Source organism: Neoarius graeffei, chromosome 6 (genome assembly GCF_027579695.1).
Source record: "Neoarius graeffei isolate fNeoGra1 chromosome 6, fNeoGra1.pri, whole genome shotgun sequence".
Taxonomy (NCBI): Eukaryota; Metazoa; Chordata; class Actinopteri; order Siluriformes; family Ariidae; genus Neoarius; species Neoarius graeffei.
In genome coordinates this window covers 61,243,425-61,266,252 of record NC_083574.1, presented here as the reverse complement: position 1 = coordinate 61,266,252, position 22,828 = coordinate 61,243,425, and the positions used below count along the sequence as shown (strand labels likewise).

At 42.2% G+C, this 22,828-nt stretch overlaps 1 protein-coding gene across 3 annotated transcripts in view; it reads right to left on the bottom strand.

The window, feature by feature from the left end:
- cbfb (core-binding factor subunit beta) overlaps nt 1–22,828 on the bottom strand; it is a 97,446-nt gene that overhangs the window by 8,639 nt on the left and 65,979 nt on the right. For 2 of the 3 annotated variants that reach the window (XM_060923967.1, XM_060923968.1), the window contains exons 4-6: nt 5,335–5,451; nt 3,780–3,875; nt 3,257–3,304 (exon numbers count right to left, since the gene is read on the bottom strand). In XM_060923967.1, the coding sequence (XP_060779950.1) occupies nt 3,275–3,304; nt 3,780–3,875; nt 5,335–5,451 (243 nt within the window). In that variant the 3' untranslated portion in view covers nt 3,257–3,274. The remainder of the gene's footprint in view (nt 1–3,256; nt 3,305–3,779; nt 3,876–5,334; nt 5,452–22,828) is intronic. The other variant, XM_060923966.1, reaches the window with a different exon arrangement.

Here is a 22,828-nt window from a genome sequence, read left to right as displayed (position 1 = left end):
AGAAGCTATAAAACTGACCTTCCTTTGAGCAGATTGACTTTCTGGAGCATCACATTTGTGGGGTCGATTAAATGCTCAAAATGGCCAGAAAAATGGCTTGACTATATTTTCTATTCATTTTACAACTTATGGTGGTAAATAAAAGTGTGACTCTTCATGGAAAACACAAAATTGTCTGGGTGACCCCAAACTTTTGAACGCTAGTGTACATAAATAGGGAAAGAACTGGGAGTTGAGAAGCCTTACCCCGTTTGAAGGGGTGTTTTCAGTGGATTTTACCAGTTGCAACTTGGCCTTGAATGCAGCGTAAACTTTGGGGTAAGCGTCTGCATGTGTGTGTGTGTTGTGTGAGACTGTGTGTGTCCACATCGAGAGAAAACAATATCGATCATATGGAGCCAAGCAGCAGTGTTTGCCTGTACCGCAAGTCAATAGAGCTTAGATTAGGCTGGGCGAGACAGCACTCCTAATGAAGATGATCAATACTAATGATATATTAATACTTTCTGGGCCTGAGCATCAGTCATGCGCTAATCCCACCTGCAGTAAAGGCCGAAAGTTGGATGAAAAATGGCCCATCTATTCTCCATCCATCAGAGAAAAGGCCATTAAACTCTACCCCCATCCCCCAATTCATACTTCTCTGTGGTGGGACCACACACGCATACGCTCTCACATGCACACAATGCTGTAAATATTACACATGCAATCAGAAAAGTGAGTCTTTCTGTTACGCACGCACTCAACACCATCTCAGTCAATTCCAGGCTGATTCTGTTCACTCGAAACAACATATGTTCTCATTTGCAAAGCAAACCTCGCCTTCTTCCTCACAGGATGCCGTGCCACCCCTACCCTGTCATTTCAGCAGCCATTTCTGCATAAAATAGACGGCTGCTTGACACATGAGAGTCCTGGCCAGATTCGAGCCATTATTCCCTTCGCCAAAATAAATAAAGGGGGATCGGGAGCTGGAGAGAAGAGAAAAACTCCAGAGCCACAATCTCAAAAGAACCTTCAAGATCCAAAGACGTTATGTTACCGATAGGATGAGAAAGTGCTTATTAAAGTATAATTAAAGGGGCACGGAGATTATGGATAGCCTTGGCTGTCAGGGGTGAATTTTTTTGATTTTCCACCCCACTAAAAATGCATTAAAAATGATACGATTGATTTTCTAAGTGTTCGCTAAAAGGATTGGCCCGACCACACTGGAACTCTCAGAGGGCTTTCCGACATGACAGCAGAATATATTATGATATATACACACTGCCAGTTTGATACACCTGATATTTTAATGTTTTTGTTTAAATGGCACCAGATTAAATAATCTACAGTGTCTTGCAAAAGTGTTCATCCCCCTTGGTGTTTGTCCTGTTTTGTCGCATTACAAGCTAGAATTAAAATGGATTTTTGTGGGGTTAGCACCATTTGATTTACACAACACTTTAAAGGTGCAAATTGTTGTTTTATTGTGACACAAACAATCATTAAGATGAAAAAACAGAACTCTGGAGTGTGTATAGGTATTCACGCCCCCAAAGTTAATACTTTCTAGAGCCACCTTTTGCTGCAATTCCAGCTGCAAGTCTCTTGGGGTATGTCTCTATTAGCTTAGCACATCTAGCCACTGGGATTTTTGCCCATTCCTCAAGGCAAAACTGCTCCAACTCCTTCAAGTTAGATGGGTTGCGTTGGTGTACAGCAATCTTCAAGTTATGCCACAAATTCTCAATTAGATTGAGGTCTGGGCTTTGATTAGGCCATTCCAAGACATTTAAATGTTTCCCTTTAAGCCACTCCAGTGTAGCTTTAGCAGTATGTTTAGGGTCATTGTCCTGTTGGACCGTGAACCTTCATCCCAGTCTCAAACCTCTGGTCGACTCAAACAGGTTTTCCTCCAGAATTGCCCTGTATTTAGTGCCATCCATCTTTCCTTCAGTCCTGACCAGCTTTCCTGTCCATGCAGATGAAAAACATCCCCACAGCATGATGCTGCCACCACCATGCTTCACTGTAGGAATGGTGTTCTCAGGGTGTTGGGTTTGCGCCACACACGGCATTTCCCATGATGGCCAAAAAGATCAATTTTAGTCTCATTTGACCAGAGAATCTTCTTCCATGTGTTTGGGGAGTCTGCCACATGCTGTTGGGCAAACTCCAAATGTGTTTTCTTAAGTAGTGGCTTTTTTCTGGCCACTCTTCCATAAAGCCCCGCTCTGTGGAGTGTACGGCTTAAAGTGGTCCTATGGACAGATACTCCCATCTCCACTGTGGATCTTCGCAGCTCCTTCAGTGTTATCTTTGGTGTCTTTGTTGCATCTCTGATTAATGCCCTCCTTGCCCGGTCTGTGAGTTTTGGTGGGCGGCCTTCTCTTGTCAGGTTTGTAGTGGTGCCATATTCTTTCCATTTTGCTATAATGGATTTAATGGCGCTCCCTGGGATATTCAAAGTTTGGGATATTTTTTATAACCCAACCCTGATCTATACTTCTCCACGACTTTGTCTCTGACCTGTTTGGAGGCTCCTTGGTTTTCATGTTGCTTGCTTAGTAGTGTATCAGAGTCAGGGTCCTTCCAGAACAGGTTGATTTTATACAGACATCATGTGACTGATCATGTGACGCTCTGATTGCACACAGGTGGATCTTAATCAACTAATGATGTGACTTATGAAGTGAATTGGTTGGAGCAGCTCTTATTTAGGGGTTTCATACGAAAGGGGCTGAATACCTATGCACACTCCAGATTCCTGTTTTTTCATCTTAATTATTGTTTGTGTCACAATAAAACAACAATTTGCACCTTTAAAGTGGTAGGCATGTTGTGTAAATCAAATGGTGCGGTCGTCTTAACACCTTTCCCCTCTTTAATTTTGTTTGGTCTGTAGCAATAATATGATGAAACTGTAATAAAACAGCTCAAGGTGTTCAGTAACATTTGACTGGCAGTGTCGGGGAAAGCTCTGGCAAAACTATGAATATGGATCATGACTGAGGTTTTGTAGTATAATATCAAACAGAAAGTGCAGAAACACATACTAAGCATGAATACACAGATCAAGCTGCTATAACTCATGCACATGCTCTAACAGAACATCTTCACAAAAGACAAATCCATGCAGTCTCTTGCATACAACACACACACACACACACGCACACACATACACACACAACACAAGCATACACACACACTTACAGGCACATACATGGTTTAGTGCATTACACAGGGATAGAGAGAAGCAGAAGAGACAGACCCTGGTCCGTGAATGCCATCAGTCCCAGATTTTTGATGCCACAGGGTCCTAAAAAACACAATTTGGTTTTCATCTTAGGAGCGCAGTTTGGATCGACTTCAGAATGATTCTGTACTAAGCAAAGATTCTGCATGCACTGAGCCACGAGTCAACAAGTAAAGCACATGTATTGCACACACACACACACTTAATCTTACTAAAAATTCAGTTGCATTTTAGCATATACTAATTTATATAAGTTCATTACAGAAGTAACAATTAGTTTTAAGCATCATACGTTAGGTTAGTGGCTGTCATGAAAATGCTAGCAGAATAAGTGTACCTGCAGGACAACAGAAAATACAGCACACGGAAAGACAGAACACGTACGCATATTCATACACACCCACAGGGTTACCTTTTTGTCCCACCACAATTCTAATTCTACAGAATAGGCTCTTGTGTATGCTGTGCATGCACTAACCTGTCCGCTACAAGTGACACACTCACCTCGAACACACACGTACAGCACATATCCACTCACCTCTAGGTCCTCGCGGTGTGAACGATCCCTGTCCTCAAAATCACGAGTCCTCCTGCGAGCCTCCTCAAAGGCAGCCTGAGCAAGAGCATCCTCATGCTACACACACATACACATAAAGAGGGAATATTTAAGTCATATTGGCTGACTTTGAGTGCTCTATCAGATATATTCCATTCGGCTAGCATGATACTGAACGAGTCAAAGACGAGTGGAATGGAATATATCTGATAGACCATGAAAAAAAAAAGCCAGCCAATATTATTATTATTATTATTATTATTATACATACACACTCTCTTCATATCAGCATTCTCGAAGACCAGTGCTAGCTTACCCGCGACTTGGTGCTGTTAGCGTGGCAGTCCAGTTACCTTCTAGCTGGTGTAGTGTTAGCGAAGGCCAATGCTAGCGCAGTCAAGCAGATTATTATTGTTATTATTTTCCCTGTGTAATTTACTTAGTCTCATCTCATCTCATCTCATTATCTCTAGCCGCTTTATCCTGTTCTACAGGGTCGCAGGCAAGCTGGAGCCTATCCCAGCTGACTACGGGCGAAAGGCGGGGTACACCCTGGACAAGTCGCCAGGTCATCACAGGGCTGACACACAACCATTCACGCTCACATTCACACCTACGGTCAATTTAGAGTCACCAGTTAACCTAACCTGCATGTCTTTGGACTGTGGGGGAAACCGGAGCACCCGGAGGAAACCCACGCTGACACGGGGAGAACATGCAAACTCCGCACAGAAAGGCCCTCGCCGGCCACGGGGCTCGAACCCGGACCTTCTTGCTGTGAGGCGACAGCGCTAACCACTACACCACCGTGCCGCCCCTAATTTACTTAGTTACTTTTAAAATCACCATCGACAACTCCACACAACGGAGCGACCTGGCAGCCAAAATTCTCTCAGAATCTTCCGCTTTTAACGAATCAAACCTCACGGCCGTGTTCGTTTACAAACTGTCACAGTCACTCGCAAGGACAGAAGTTTTACATCTCCGACGTGTCTCTTTTCCAGTTTTTCGATGTCCGTTGATATGTTTTTCTCTTGTAAATATGCGTGAAGTATATATAATGAAGTGTTGGTCGCCTTTCAGGTGTTCAGTGCGTCTTCATTTTTCAGTTTATTTTTTTAGTGCTTAAACCGAGCACTGGATTAGCGCCGTCTTCTCTCTTTCCCGGCCGACAAAGAAACGATTGTGCGCATGCGCGGCAGAAAAGTTTTGTCACTGGATCTTCGCATGAGCTCTGACGTGTGACGTCGTGCTGTCTTGACAACGTGCGATATTATAACAATACCGCACGCTCATTCTCCATTGGGTAGAGCGGCGTAATGCATGGAGGATAAGCGATATGATGACAATATTGCATGCCATCAATAAACCCGCTAGAAGGGAATCGAATACACGTTTTTATTCCGTGGAAAAAGTGGCCTGTATGTATAATATCATATTACATGACCATGCATATGAAAAATGAGAAATTCGTAGCTTTAATGAAAGGTACGTTGTTGCTGAATAGTATACGCTGTGGTATGTTTTCTGGTCGTACCTGTGCTCGTTCATCATCATATTCCAAACAGCCCATCCCATCCAGACGCTGCAGGTCAATCCAGCCTCTCCATATCACACACACTCCATTTAAGATCATAGGGGCCTTCAGGTACACCTGTGCACAAGCACAAAGACACACACATCGTGGTTGTAATAAATGCATACAGTGTAATATCCCACCTACAAAGTGCACTGTATACAGAATAACTTTTAAAACAATGCACCGCTGGCTGTCACCCGGACGTTCTCTCGAAACTTGGAATAAACACTCGGTTGTACGTTTCAAAAGATTAGCCAAGCACTCGATCAACCCCGAAAGAAATTAATATCGTTTTTTTGTGTATCAACTGGAACTTGATTTAAAATTAAGGGGGATAAATGATGACACAAGAATGTACCCGATGGATGTTCTTCCCGAATGTCAAAAAATACTCGATGGTTGTACCACAAATGAAAACGCCCCCAGTGCGTCACATCCGGACACACAATGGCCTATTTGAATTGGAAAACATGCGGCTCGGTCTTAAAAGCTTTGACAAAGTAAATACGAGGGCAGGCTTTACATGCACACTGTTTTTTTTTTTTTTGTGTGTGTTGTTGTTGTTTTTTTTTGTCCCTAGTATCATGCTGTGGCGTTAACGTTCTGTGATGAAATTGTTTATTTTTAAAGTCTAGCGTAGCGGCAGGAAAGACTACACTGACGCTCTCTTAGCAGACATGACCAAAGCCAAGTCTGAATTTATTTATACTGATCAGGGGCAACAGTACACTGGGTACATGATTACATCCATGTGTGTGTGTGTGTGTGTGTGTGTGTGTGTGTGTGTGTGTGTGTGTGTGTGTGAGAGAGAGAGAGAGAGAGAGAGAGAGAGAGAGAGAGAACAAGAGATCTGGTGTAAATGTGCAAGACACGTTGTAGAGGAGATGGAGGTGAGACGCATGGAGAGAGGTGGGGATGAAAGAGACAGACAGAAAAAAATGGGCGTGGGGGTGTTAAAGTTGGCTCTTAGCCAGCAACGTATCACGTCTCAGAACTCAAGCTGAGACAAAAGTGTGCAGTCGATCACTCCAGGACTGCTGTTTGTTTCTGTAGCAACATGGTTCATGAGAGCGAGGCCATACACACACACACTATACAAACTTTTGCACAGAAGCTGCCAAAACACCCAAAAACAAAACTCAGGCAAGCGTTCCAAGACAGCGGGATAAACTCTACAGAAGCACAGAGCTGCTAAAACCCAAATCACACGGCGGTGTGTGGACGGTCACTGACCACGTCTCTTCTCAGACGTACAAACAACACGGGCTTTGTCTATCACCAGACGTCTTTACTACACTGTTTTATCGGTCTCTCTTTCTGCTTCTTTACTAGATGTGCTTCAGCTGTGAGGAAAGGATCTCCTGTTTTTCCTCTCACGAAGTGAAGTAATGACCACAAAAGGGCCAAATAAGTAAGGAATAAAACATGACAGGGCATGCTGTCAGAGTGACAATGCAAAGAGCAAAATCCTTTGCCCTGATGACTGTCAGCGGAACAGCTTAGTGCGTCCTTCCCTGAATGCTGAATAAACATCTCCTTATAGAAAAGCTTCGTCGTATCAACAATTAAAATCTACGCGGCCTTTCGATTTCATAAAATCGGTTCCCTCTGAAATTTGGTCATTGTGATATATGTTTATTTCTGTAATATCTTTAAAGGCATGAAATTTTCACTTTCTGAGGTTTTTTAACATTAAAATGAGTTCCTCTGACCTTCTTAAGTCACCCCAGTGGCTAGAAATTTCATAATGTGTAAACCAAACTACGCCCAATATTTGAGAATGGCGTGTCAAAACGGCGCGTTGATAAACTCTTCCCTTGCCGACGTCAGCAAGGGAGATGATCCCCACGCCCCCCCTCTGGATTCCCACCCACTGTATGGATTGCCCGCCCAGCTCAAAAGTTGCCACCAAACATGGAAGTTGCGCTGTACATGGATGTGACAACACAGAAAGGAGTCTGTTTTTACTGCCGATGGGAGACCCCCTGAAGACGCAGTGGCTTAATTTTATTTACTCCAATAATACGCCGTCGAGTCTACCTAAGACGGTGTATGTTTGTCGGAAGCATTTTCCTGATGAATGTTTCCACAACTTGGGACAGTACAGGGCAGGTTTTGCACATCAACTGTCACTGAAGCCTGGGTCCGTACCAAGCATCCCTGCCGCATCAGCCACAAACACCGAACAAGTAAGTGTATAACTGTTAAGTTGTTTTGCCGTGTTTTAAAATCAGTGCCACGTTAGCCTTGCAATGGCTACATTAGCTGTGCAGCTAACCGCTTCCTGCAGTTAGCCAGGTACTCTGCGCTACAAAACCAAAAAGCATGCAGCATGCTCTGTTATAATAGCCAATCAAAACAGTTTTTACAAAGACACCCACATTCTTTTTTTTAAGTCACTCGTTCATTTTATTTGTTTGTTTGTTCAGTAAAAACCCAAACATTTGTTGAATTTATTTTATTTCCTCGCGTCGCACCTTAATGACATCAGCGCGCGGTATTTTTCCCTTCGCGGTTTGTTCCTTCTCTCTCGCCATAGTAAGACACCCACATCCGCTTGTTCTGACCCACTGGAGGTAGCGTCACAGTGCTGTTAGCCAATCAGAGGTAACACGTTTACATGTCATGAATATTAATGATAAGACCCGCCCCCACCCTCTACCCTTCCCCGCCTCCTGCTTCTCATTAGCAAAACGACGCACTGGGAAAAGCGCTGAAATGGGGCTTTCTCCCAGGAGGCTATATCTACGTGCCGAGGGTTCATTTCGAGAAAGGCTGCAGATATAACATCCGAAAACCTCCACGAGCCCGTTTAAAGCATCAACAAACCACCATGCCATGGGACCTTTCCCAAAAAAAACCAGGCCATTCCGTGGCTGGGAAGTTATTTAATTTGAGGGGATTCCTGAGCAAATAATGTGCATGAAATCGCTCACTTCGTGCAGTCAAGCAGACAGAAGAAGTCCGTGTGCACATGCGCATGCTTACCTTGACCGTGCACTGACCGTTCCATCATTCTGTCACTAAACGAACAGCTGATCACACCGAGGTGCTCGCTGACCGCCGATTTTTATTAGTTTGGTCCTGCGTTTCCTTTCCTTCGCAACATAACATCTTTTCTTCTTGCTTTCTGTTACTGTAGTCGGTCTTTCATGTTTCATTCTCACACTCACGTCCTCCATTGTTCTCTCCTGTTTCAAATTTGTCGCCCACAATACCTTGAACGGGGAAAGCCCACCATGTGATGCATGACATAGTATCTTGTATTGCGTCATGGTGAAGCAGGAAAAACTAGTGGAGGATTTAGGGCCACGTTGCATTAAATTCATGAATTGTTCTGTTTAAAAAAAAAACTAATAAAATTGGAAGTCTACGATTCGAATTCGGTAGCTTTCGGTCCACTAAACAAAAATAACTGGGTGTCGGGGAAAATTCTTTTTATGACCTACACTTGAAAAATCTGAAAGGCAGTCTAGCTTTAAATAATTATGTTTGTTAAATAACGGTTTTCAAAAATTTCTCAAGCATCTCCCATACAAGTCCCTGTGAAGTAGTTGTTCCAGGAATGATATTAGGATTTTAAAGCACTAATTAATAAAAAGCTATATACAGGAAACAGAGATTCATATAAAAAGATAAAAAATGTGTCTTGCTACCAGCACTACTGTCCGAAACATGCTGTTATCAACAATTAATCAACACCTGAAGAGTTCTCTGGAATCTTGAAAAGCATTATTTGCAGAAATCAAGTAGATATTTATAAAATAAAAAAGACATAAGCAGTTAAAAATACCTTTAAAGGAGAACTGAAGTCATTTTTAAACTTGCTTTATTTCTTAATTAACGTGTTATTCAATTATGTTTTCGGTTTTAGTAACCTTATATTGTGACTCGTATTGGCAACTAATTGCAATTAAATATTAGACTTATCGGCCTGGGCGGCACGGTGGTGTAGTGGTTAGCGCTGTCGCCTCACAGCAAGAAGGTCCGGGTTCGAGCCCCGTGGCCGGCGAGGGCCTTTCTGTGTGGAGTTTGCATGTTCTCCCCGTGTCCGCGTGGGTTTCCTCCGGGTGCTCCGGTTTCCCCCACAGTCCAAAGACATGCAGGTTAGGTTAACTGGTGACTCTAAATTGACCGTAGGTGTGAATGTGAGTGTGAATGGTTGTCTGTGTCTATGTGTCAGCCCTGTGATGACCTGGCGACTTGTCCAGGGTGTACCCCGCCTTTCGCCCGTAGTCAGCTGGGATAGGCTCCAGCTTGCCTGCGACCCTGTAGAACAGGATAAAGCAGCTAGAGATAATGAGATGAGATAAGATGAGATGAGACGAGACTTATCGGCCTATTCGGTTTTTAGCCATGTTGAATGTAGTTCGTTTGGTCCACGGCAGGCGTCGCTTATCCGCGCGATCTTCACGAGACTTGTGCGAGACTTCGAAACATGAAGTGTCAGCCAGGTGTCAGTGCCGCCATTTTGCAAACTGTTTTCCAAACGAAACTTTGCACAAAAGCGAGTTTAAATGACGATTACTGCCTACTTTTTTCAAACTTTCCTGATTGCTCTCAAAACAAACAAAACTTCCAGCTTGATTACGTCAGCATTCGAAAGAGGGCGCGTGCATCTTTTGACAACGTTGGCAGATGTTGGTCACTTTGATTTCCGCTGTACGTTTTACTTCCGTCCTACGATGTCTCGCACAGGTCTCAACGAATCTCGTTTACGGCCATTGCTTTGACATACAGACTGATATATTACATAGCGTATTTCAAACACTCATAACTTGCTATAGCAGTGACACAATAATGATCAAAAATGCATTCCGATATTTAATAAAATGAGAGAAATAGAATTTTGAGAATAAAAAATTTGCCTCCAGTTCTCCTTTAAGCACTATTAGAGCCATAACTACAAATTTCACATGTTTCATCTCATCTCATTGTCTCTAGGCGCTTTATCCTGTTCTACAGGGTCGCAGGCAAGCTGGAGCCTATCCCAGCTGACTACGGGCGAAAGGCGGGGTACACCCTGGACAAGTCGCCAGGTCATCACAGGGCTGACACATAGACACAGACAACCATTCACACTCACATTCACACCTATGCTCAATTTAGAGTCACCAGTTAACCTAACCTGCATGTCTTTGGACTGTGGGGGAAACCGGAGCACCCGGAGGAAACTCACGCGGACACGGGGAGAACATGCAAACTCCACACAGAAAGGCCCTCGCCGGCCACGGGGCTCGAACCTAGACATTCTTGCTGTGAGGCAACAGCGCTAACCACTACACCACCGTGCCGCCCATTTCACATGTTTGAAACAGAAATTTGTCAGGAATTGGACCCATGAGCACATGAGCACACTGAAGGAGAGCAAAAGCCAAAGAGATTGCAGATTAGTTGAGTTCAAATAAGCTGCATGGAAACAATACGAGAAAAAAAAGCCTTTTCTGAGAGCATTTCACAAATTACAGTGTCTGAAACTTCAGCATGCGCCATCAGGCAATAAAATGCCCTCGTATGTGTAGAATATTTTCTTCACATCTTTTTCCTTGGAGGCTTTCATGGCTGAGAGAAGGCTGACATTCCCTGTCAATGTCTTGCAGGAGTAGCTGGCACTGTCGGTGCTTTAGCACGAGCAGCTGGCACTGTGCTACAGGCAATAGCACTGCTCTCACCGTCGAAGACGAGTTCAATATTATGCTAGCTGAATGGAACATATCTGACAGACCACGAAAAAAAGCCAGCCAATATTATTATTATTATTATAAATACATACTCTTCATATCAGCATTCTCGAAGGCTGACGCTAGCTTACCCGCGACTCGGTGCTGTTAGCACGTTAGTCCAGTTACCTTCTAGCTGGTGTAGTGTTAGTGAAGGCCAATGTTAGCGCAGTCAAGCCGAATATTATTATTATTATTACACAAAATTCTCTCAAAATCTTCCGCTTTTAATGAAGCAAACCTTGTGGCCGTGTTTGTTTACAAACTGTCACAGTCACTCGCTAGCACGGAAGTTTTACATCTCCGACATGTCTCTTTTCCAGTTTTTCGATGTCCGTTGGTATGTTTTTCTCTTGTAAATATGTGTGAAGAATATATAATGAAGTTTTGGTCACCTTTCGGGTGTTCAGCGCATCATTAGTGTCAGTTTTCAGTTTAATTATTTAGTGCTTAATGATAGCACTGGATTAGCCTCGTCTTCTCTCTTTCCCGGCTGACAAAGAAATGATTCTGCGCATGCACAGCAGAAAAGTTTTGTCATTGGATCTTTGCATGAGCTCCGATGTGTGATGCCATGTTGTCTTGACAACGTGCAATATTATAACAATATTGCACGCTCGTTCTCCATCGGGGAGAGCGGCGTAATACATGGAGGATAAGCGATATGATAACAATATTGCATGCCATCAATAAACCCACTAGAAGGGAATCGAATACATGTTTTTATTCCATGGAAAAAGTGGCCCGTATGTATAATAATTATGATTAATTCCCATGTAGACAATATTAGGGAAGGTTACAGTGTTGGACTGTATGTGGAGTGCTCCAGTACCGGAACACAAAATGTGAGAGGTTGACTTGGACTGTGCTTTGTCATGCCAGATTTGACATTAACGCCTCTGTACTTGTTACCTACGTGCTCCTATTTCTCTTCACGACTCATACACAGTTTCCAGTGTTATACATCTAAACTATTAATAAAACAAACAGACCCAACCAGGCTTGTCGTACTAGGGTCCGACTCGTGCCCTAAGTTTAAGGACTTGTGACTCGACTTGGACTTCAGCACTGAACTCGGACTCATGCATTACCTGCATTCGGACTCGTAAATTGGAGACGAGGACTCTGATTTTTTCTTTATTTTTTGTAACATGCCATAATAATTTGGCATAAGATATTTATATTTATATCTACATAAATTTTTATACTAATTTCGTGCAAGAGAATGCACATTCACCTGTTCATACGTCATGTTCAGGAACAAACTAATGTTAATGGCGCTAAGATGCCTGGAGAGAACACCCCAGGATTGTCCGCTTTGCTTATACAGACTTCTCGTGCAGTGGGGAAAAATGCACTGCTATGTGTTCCATATGTAGAAGAACGATCGAGGAGATGACGGGGACAACCTCGAACTTCAATCGTCATTTGGCAAGACTCCACTCAGAAAAGGAAGTGACATGCTGTGTTCATTGCTCTGTTGATAGCGGGGCTTGCTTGCTGAGCGATGAACTAGCTAGTGTTAATAAAACACTTTATTAAGTGATCCACATCCATCATAAGTTAAGAGCAAACTAAAGTGCTACTTTGGCTACAATGTTGTTCGGGAAAACCATGTTAGCTTAATGATGGATGGATGGAATTCATGCAGTGGCAGAGCAGAGATCTGGGGTGGGTTTCCCGAAAGCCTCTTAAAGCTAAGAGTGTCTTTAACTGCCTCTTAAGATCCATCATTAAGCTAACTTGGTTTTCCTGAACAACATCGTGGCTAAAGTAGCACTTTAGTTCGCGCTTAACTTATGATGGACCTGGATTGCTTTTTCACAGCAAAGAGTGTCTTCTCGCAGCCGAATTCACAGAATGCGCATGCGCCTCCGAGGGACTCTCACAGTCAGTGGGCGTAGGCTGGTGTTGTACATTGCAAGTACATTGAGTTAATTATTAAATAAATATACGCAAAACATTACGAATAGATTTCAATATGTTATGGAATTATGTATGGATTCGTAATGTTACACTGATATCACCACATTTTAATCAAATTTAACTCCGTTAGTCATTTAGTGTCATAAATGAGACACATTTCTGAACCTGTAACATTGTGTGTGTGTGTAGCAGTGAGAACACTGCCATCTTGTCATTGTGGATATCAGTTGAAATAATCCTGACTGCATGTCTGAGTAACAAAGAAATGAGCGGACACAGGGAAAACATTTACTGAATTATATCGCTTATTATTTGCTCATTCTTTCATGTGAACGTTTATTCATCCATCCATCCATCTTCTACTGCTTATCCGGATCCGGGTGACGGGGGTAGCAGCCTAAGCAGAGCCACCCAGACTTCCCTCTCCCCGGCCACCTCCACCAGCTCTTCCGGGGGAATACCAAGGCGCTCCCAGGCCAGCCGAGAGATGTAATCTCTCCAGCGTGTCCTGGGTCTGCCCCGGGGTCTCCTCCCGGTGGGGGATGCCCAGAAAACCTCCGGTGGGAGGCGTCCAGGGAGCATCCTAACAAGGTGCCCAAACCACCTCAACTGACTCCTTTCGATGTGGAGGAGCAGTGGTTCTACTCCGAGTCTCTCCCGAATGACCAAGCTTCTTACCCCTCCTTGAATCACCACCTTAACGTGGTGGAGGGGTTTGAGTGCCTCAGGGATTCTAGGAACTATGTTGTCGGTATTTGCCCCTGGTAGGGTCTCCCAAGGCAAACAGGTCCTAGATGAGAGGTCAGACAAAGAGCGGTTCAAAATGACCCTTCGGAAAGGAAAAACAGGTATCCAAGTACCCTCGGCCGGACCAGGGATACCGGGGCCCCACCCTGCAGCCAGGCCTGGGGGAGGGGCTCGTCGGTGAACACCTGGTGGCCGGGCCTACGGTATGTCCGTGGGGCCCGGCCGGGCCCAGCCCGAATGAGCAACATGGAACCACTCTCCTGTGGACCCACCACCCGCAGGAGGTGCCATAAGGGTCCGGTGCACTGTGGATCAGGTGGCAGCCAAAGGCGGAGGCGCTGGCGTACCAATCCCTGGCTGACAAAACTGGTGAAAGTTTATTCATTTAATTTAATAAAAAAAAGTTTGGAATAAAAAACGTTATTGTCCAAAAAATGTAAAATCGTTTCAATGATTAATTACCACATTATATATGTAATGTTTAACGACAATACAATATATTAACATCTTGTAGATGCTTTATATTTAATTGGTTTTTGGTAAAAAAAAAAAAACACAATGTGACCTCATCGACTGGATTTAGCAGTTACTAATGCCTTCAGCAACCACAGTATGAATGCCTTGAACAACTACTAATGCCTGTATCGAGGACGCACATTGCAAAGACGCTCTTAGCAAAGTTGCTCTTCAAACTCCTTCTTACCAATGAGTTCGGGAAAACCACGTATAGAGACAACATTCGTTGCTTAAGCGAGTCTTTAAACTGGCTCTTTAGCCCTAAAGTGCAACGTTATCGGGAAACCCACGCCTCAATGCTACAACTATAAAGCTTTGAGAGTTTATTATTAATTCTTTCTCTACAGACACTCGAATGTGCAGCATATGATACCCAACCCATGCACCTTTACCTTGGGTCACCTATTCTGTAATTGCAAGTGTTTCAAATTCTCCGAATCTCTGCCGTGCTCACACTAAACCGCATTTCAAGCTTGCCATCTGTTGTGTTGTCAACATGCACATGCTACATGAGCAAGCACAGATGATTCACACAGTATCACACACATGTGGTCACCAAAACCCCATCAACTCATGAAAATAATCGACATTCAGTCATGTTTGTAAAAGCAAAGTTGGACGAGAGATTGGTTGGAGGACGCAGGCATCAATGACTATTCTCAAAGAAAGCTGGAGGACAGTATTTCTTTTAACCCTCATCCTACCATGCTATTTTACACCTTAATCTTACCATGTGGGGTCCGTTTGGACCCCAATACTTTTCTTTAAAATTAAAGCTTATAAAGACAAAATCACCAGATAAGTTTTGTTCAGAACATCTTGTATTAATAACAGCAATACACTAAAGGGCCCAAGGCATAAAGGACACACTTAACCTTCATCCTACCAGCCAATTTTACATACACAAACTACCAGGCGGGGTCCGTATGGACCCCAGGAGGGAATACCTTGAAATCAATGCAGTAAGAACCAATTCAATGCAGCAAACAGACATAACTTTATTGAAGAACAAAATCCACTATGGCTGAATATCAATGATGTATTATAAATGCAATAACATTGCAATAATATTGCAATAACTAGCATACATGTAGCAAATTATAGCGCCACAAAAAAAAATTGGCATTATATACATGATTTTTGCAGCTCATGCAGCTGTAAAACATTCTGGATTACAACTTAGGTCTTTTCTTACAGAATTTAAAACAAAAAAGTAATTGTAAAATACTTTCGGGCTTTTGTTTTGCAGCCTGTGCTTATTGCAGCAGTGGGGTCCACACGGACCCCAAGAAGGAATGCATTGGTAGTTTCATTATGGAACATAAAAGAAATAAAAGAAGTTAACTTTCAGTGTGCTATTCAATTATAAAATGAAAGACAGATAAACTTTACTCTGGGGTCCGGTTGGACCCCAGTAACGAATTAATTATACCTTCACAATGCGAAAAGCTGATCTTCCGGTGCTTTAGTGTTTTAATTAAGACATAAATTCCGACAAATTCATAAAACGGTAAGGCAGTATGTCACATATTTTTAAAATGGCAAACAAACATATAGGTGCGGGGTCCAGATGGACCCCACTTGGTAGGATGAAGGTTAATACTGTTCCAACATCAAGGAGGTGTCTGGGTATTGATTTCTGCTGTTATTAACTTCTTATTCAATTTTAATCCCCCAGTTTTGTCAGTAAAAAGGGAATCAAAGTCTGCACATCATGTCTTCTTTTTCTTCTGAGCTCTCCCTAAGCTCATCACACAGCGTTATAGGTTACAACCAAACCGAAAAAAAGGACACCTTTTCCATTATCTGCTTATTGTAAACAATGAATGGATAAACAGACAGAAGACAATATGGCACTTAAATTCCATCATGTAGCGCAACATACAGTGCCTTGCAAAAGTATTCATCCCCCTTGGTGTTTGTCCTGTTTTGTCGCATTACAAGCTGGAATTAAAATGGATTTTTGGAGGGTTAGCACCATTTGATTTACACAACATGCCTACCACTTTAAAGGTGCACATTGTTGTTTTATTGTGACACAAACAATAATTAAGATGAAAAAACAGAAATCTGGAGTGTGCATAAGTATTCACCCCCTTTCATATGAAACCCCTAAATAAGAGCTGCTCCAACCAATTCACTTCATAAGTCACATAATTAGTTGATTAAGAGCCACCTGTGTGCAATCAAAGCGTCACATGATCTGTCACATGATGTCGGTATAAATCAACCTGTTCTGGAAGGACCCTGACTCTGCAACACTACTAAGCAAGCAACATGAAAACCAAGGAGCCTCCAAACAGGTCAGAGACAAAGTTGTGGAGAAGTATAGATCAGGGTTGGGTTATACAAAGTATCCCAAACTTTGAATATCCCAGGGAGCGCCATTAAATCCATTATAGCAAAATAGGAAGAACATGGCACCACTACAAACCTGACAAGAGAAGGCCGCCCACCAAAACTCACAGACCGGGCAAGGAGGGCATTAATCAGAGATACAACAAAGACATCAAAGATAACACTGAAGGAGCAGCAAAGATCCACAGCAGAGATGGGAGAATCTGTCCATAGGACCGCTTTAAGCCGTACACTCCACAGAACGGGGCTTTATGGAAGAGTGGCCAGAAAAAAAAACAAGTCATTGCTTAAGAAAACACATTTGGAGTTTGCCCAACAGCATGTGGCAGACTCCCCAAACACATGGAAGAAGATTCTCTGGTCAAATGAGACTAAAATTGAACGTTTTGGCCGTCATGGGAAATGCCATATGTGGCGCAAACCCAACACCCTGAGAACACCATTCCTACAGTGAAGCATGGTGGTGGCAGCATCATGCTGTGGGGATGTTTTTCATCTGCAGGGACAGGAAAGCTGGTCAGGACTGAAGGAAAGATGGATGGCACTAAATACAGGCCAATTCTGGAGGAAAACCTGTTTGAGTCAGCCAGAGGTTTGAGACTGGGACGAAGGTTCATGTTCCAACAGGACAATGACCCTAAACATGCTGCTAAAGCTACACTGGAGTGGTTTAAAGGGAAAAATTTAAATGTCTTGGAATGGCCGAATCAAAGCCCAGACCTCAATCCAATTGAGAATCTGTGGCATAACTTGAAGATTGCTGTACACCAACGCAACCCATCTAACTTGAAGGAGTTGGAGCAGTTTTGCCTTGAGGAATGGGCAAAAATCCCAGTGGCTAGCTGTGCTAAGCTAATAGAGACATACCCCAAGAGACTTGCAGCTGGAATTGTAGCAAAAGGTGGCTCTACAAAGTATTGACTTTGGGGGGGTGAATACCTACGCACACTCCAGAGTTCTGTTTTTTCATCTTAATGATTGTTTGTGTCACAATAAAACAACAATTTTCACCTTTAAAGGGTTGTGTAAATCAAATGGTGCTAACCCCACAAAAATCCATTTTAATTCCATTTTGTAATGCAACAAAACAGGACAAACACCAAGGGGGATGAATACTTTTGCAAGACACTGTCGGCATTTTCCCTATTTTCCGAATTCTTCTTAGTACCCATTCAGTTATCAATGTCGACACAGCCCAGCTGGACATGCTCATATTTCACAGGATCTCCGAAAACAAGTAGGCAGCAGCTATAGGTTTTTAAGTAAGGCTTCCAAAAGATTAAACGTCATTTACTCAATTACTTTATCCTGCAAGGCATTTAACTGAAACTGGCAGCCGTGGTACAGAACAGGGTTTCACTGTACCAAAGAAAAGCTACCTTTCAGGAAAAACAGGGCAGATTTATACCTGTTTAGTAAAGGAATCTGGCATGAAAACAACTCAACTGTCCATCTCTGTATATCTCAACTTGTTTAGTCGTTTCATTTTATCTTTAGGCCTATCAAAAAATTGGTTGTTTCCGGTCACCTGCCTGAAACTACATAAATGTGCTTGATCCTGAAGTTTCTTTAGTGTTGAATGAATACAACTGTTCATTTTAAGCATTGCAAATGATGAAAAACGTTTACTGTTGCTCAGAAACGATCGCGGCTACAGGCGTGGCCGTATTTGATGTACCACGTGACTATAGCTATAACATGCAGGAGTTCAATGTGATTCGAGCAGAACAAAAAAAAAAAAAAAAATATATATATATATATATATATATATATATATATATATATATATTAGTGCTGTCAAAAATGTTGCGTTATTAATGCGTTAACTTGACTCAATTTTAACGGCGATAATTTTTTTTATCACGAGATTAACGCTCTGTGACATGATGTAGGTTTTTCATAAGCTTTTGAAACTGCCAGGAACTTGGAACAGAGACTTTGCTTAGAAAACCGATAGCAGCTAGACTGTAATGCCACGCCCTGCACAGCCAGAGTCCTTTGCCCTCCTCCCCCAAAGAACCAGCGCGGGCAGGGCGCGCTAGTAGAGATGGGATTTATGGCTCTTTGATGGGATCCGCATCTTTGTGATCCGTTCTTTGAAAAGAGCCGTTCAAAAGACTGGCTCATTTGGCTCTTTTTAAATATTTATTCAGTTTTAAGAAGACAGCGTCTAAAGAAGCCAGATCCCTCTGAACTGTAAACTCAATGCTATCCCAGAAATCCTTCCTGTAATATGCAAATTCGGCCGCCTCTGATTGGACAGCGCGACGCATCAACAGGCAGAAAGTGTAAAAGTACAAAATGTGTTAAGTGAGCTGAAACAGTAAAGATCAGATTCAATGCAATATTTATCAACGAACAACTTAAAGTTAATATAATAGTGTACTTTATATTATAATCAAGCATGTCAAGCCTACCGTCACTGTGTAACCTGTCTCTCTGAGTTGTAGACTAACTCAAACAGTAGATCACTTCACTCATGGTTCTTTTGCTAGCCTCGGTGTTCGGCTTAGGTTTCACTTTGCAGTGGCTGTGTCAAGACGTGTTATGCTTTGCAATACAAAGCAAGCCCATTCACGTTTTCATGCTGATAAGAGAATTACAATGGTTTTTCATGTGACAAAAATGTGCGATTAAATTGCGATTAATCGCGAGTTAACTATGACAGTCGTGACATTAATCGCGATTAAATATTTTAATCGCTTGACAGCACTAATATATATATATTTTTTTTTTTTCCCCTGGCATGGCCTAAAAGTGGAGCTCCTGATGAGTGTATGAGCAAAATATTTGCAAAGGCACAAAATCAACCTATATAGAATAACAATATTTAAATAATATTGGCTGGCTTTGAGTGCTCTATCAGATATATTCCATTCAGCTAGCATGATACTGAATGTGTTAAAGGCGAGTAGCTGAATGGAATATATCTGATAGAGCACGAAAAAAAGCCAGCCATCATCATCATCATTATTATTATGAGACATACACACTTTGTGCCGCCCTAAAAATTAATCAATTACTTGAAATTGTGCATTAAATCTCATCTCATTATCTCTAACCGCTTTATCCTTCTATAGGGTCGCAGGCAAGCTGGAGCCTATCCCAGCTGACTACGGGCGAAAGGCGGGGTACACCCTGGACAAGTCGCCAGGTCATCACAGGGCTTGTGCATTAAATTATTGCACGAAATTATTTTACTTTACAAACAGCACCAATTTAATAACAGCGCTGCTTGAAAGCAAAGCAGCAAATTCTTTTCAGCCAGATGATTAAATAATATACACTCGCCGACCACTTTAACAGGAACTTGTTCTTGATTCTAAGATTCCTGTTAACTTTGACTATGCCTGTTTCGGCGAGCCACACTTCCCAGCACCCTCGGCCATAAAGGGAGCGTGCAGCGAAAAATAAACACAGGCTAGAAATATTACGCATTTTGCACAAATGTGTTTTGACTCCCCTGTATTGTCACACTGTGTCGCATAAAGCAGTACTTTAAAATTATTTTGTATTCCTGCTCACTCGAGTGCGCGGCCATATTGCCATTTTGTGGGCGGTGTCAAAGGGCAGCGTGACGTAGTATCGTTGATAGATTTCCTGTATCTTGATTGGTTCGCTGCTCCTGACACCACGATGTAGCCGGATGTACAAAACGTTGTTGAAAAATGGCAGAGTGCAAAGCCTGTGATTGCAAAAAAGAATAAAGGTGGTAACACGTTTTTTCTGTGTTCCACTGACGACAACTGAGCATGTGTGTGTGTGTGTGTGTTATTCTCTTTCGAGTCTCCTTTTTTTCGATATTGCTATTTTCCACTCTTCCCACGTGTCCTCAAACACAGCCCCTCCGCTCCTTCTCCACCGTGTCCTCAGTATAAATACTCCCAATCACACTGACTGATACACTGATATACTGATACACACACACACACACATGCAAAGTAAAGGCTAGGAAGCATGACAGCAGTTTAAACTAAAGGTTAATGAAAGCACAATGTCAAAAGCCGAACTGAAATCACATCCTCATTTCAGAAAGATGAATACTCAAAAATTTAGGTCAGTGCCCACACAACCACATTCTCTCTCTCTCTCTCTCTCTCTCTCTCTCACACACACACACACCATACTGAAAGCATCCGTACTATATAATTAGAGAGCAAATTTACGACAAACTGCTGACGAATGACAAAAACATTTGCCTCAAACAAATAGCAGTAATATATTATTTCCAAAGCCTGAAACAAAATCACGAGCAGTTCAGCACAAAGGGCGACAAAACATCGAATAATGCTGAACACAGATATTAACATAAATACACAATACTTTTATCATTTTACTCTTTTTCTTCCACACTGTCCAACTCAAACAGCTCCTTCTACCAACCAATACAGTCATTACTGCCATTAATAACATATATAAAAAAAGGGTCTTTCGAAATTCCAGCCAGAGAGCACATTCATAACTCAATCAGCTTAAATGCACAGTTTTCACTGGGAGCACGCCAGCAACATATACAAATGAGAGAGGGGGGAAAAACAACCCCATTTCTTTCTTTCTCTCTCTCCCTCAGGATTAGTGAGGTACGGGACCAGTCAAAAGTTCGGGCACATCGACTCATTCATAGGTTTTTCTGTATTTTTGACTATTTTCTACATCAAAACTACAAAATAACATATGGCACATCGAGCTCTGGGAAAAAAAAATTAAGAGACCACTTCAATTTTTTCTTAAATAAGCATCTCTGTGGGCGGCACGGTGGTGTAGTGGTTAGCGCTGTCGCCTCACAGCAAGAAGGTCCGGGTTCGAGCCCGGTGGCCGGCGAGGGCCTTTCTGTGCGGAGTTTGCATGTTCTCCCCGTGTCCGCGTGGGTTTCCTCCGGGTGCTCCGGTTTCCCCCACAGTCCAAAGACATGCAGGTTAGGTTAACTGGTGACTCTAAATTGAGCGTAGGTGTGAATGTGAGTGTGAATGGTTGTCTGTGTCTATGTGTCAGCCCTGTGATGACCTGGTGACTTGTCCAGGGTGTACCCCGCCTTTCGCCCGTAGTCAGCTGGGATAGGCTCCGGCTTGCCTGCGACCCTGTAGAACAGGATAAAGCGGCTACAGATAATGAGATGAGATGAGATGAAGCATCTCTGTGTACGGCAGCCATTTCATTCCAGTGTCTGTGCTGGAATTCCAACACAAGTGCACCTCGTTTTTCTTAACCCTTTAATGCAAAACATGGGTCAAAAGTGACCCGGCTGAGTTTTTATCTTCTATATCTTTGCAATAAATTAATTCCATCATTCAGTATTCGAGGTATTCCTCAATTAACTTGTTTTTGATCTTCATGCATCCTTATTTTATTTTTTCCTTTCTTACTTTTTGGATAAAAACCCTTTTTGTATCACTACCCTTCTAATGCACAACATGGGTCAAAAACGACCTGCATTCATTTTCCAGGTTATTTCATGTATGGCTGAGTGTTTCTATGATATACTTTTGAAATAAATTCATTTTGTCATTTACTTTTCCAAATATGCAGTAAATATCTTGTTTTTGTTTAGCACAAATCATCATTTTTATTTTTCCTTTCTTAAGTTATGAACAAGCACGGCTTTTGTAATTCTACATCAAGTTTACACACATGGGTCAGAACCGACCCGCATGCATTTACTCCAGCGTTTGGTGGGAACTGTGAATTGTGCTTGTGTCAGACATTTCACAGCTCAGCACAGTGCCCTTTGCCCATCTGATACATGGAAGTAATGTTTTTCAATTGTTCTAACATTACCTTAGAAAAAAAAATTGATTATGTTTAGGTTACCTTGAGAGTGAGTAGATTACTTGTCAGAAAGTTACAAGTAATTACTATTAGCTACCGAGCTGTTGACATATTCTACTTTAGTTAGCTAATTTTATTGTAGTTGGCTTAGCTAACTACATAGTTAATAAATAAATAACTGGCCCCATTCACTGCTAAAGTAATTACTTGAAACAAATTATTATTATTATTATACTATTAAGATATTTAATTTTAAATCACACTTGGATGACCCATGTGTAGTAATATAAAAAGTATTTTTGTTCATAAAGTAGGAAAGAAAACATTAAATTAATGATTTGTGGTAATTAAAAACAAGATATTTAAAGAATACTTGGAATATTCAATCCTAAAATAAATTGATTTAAAAAGATAGAGCA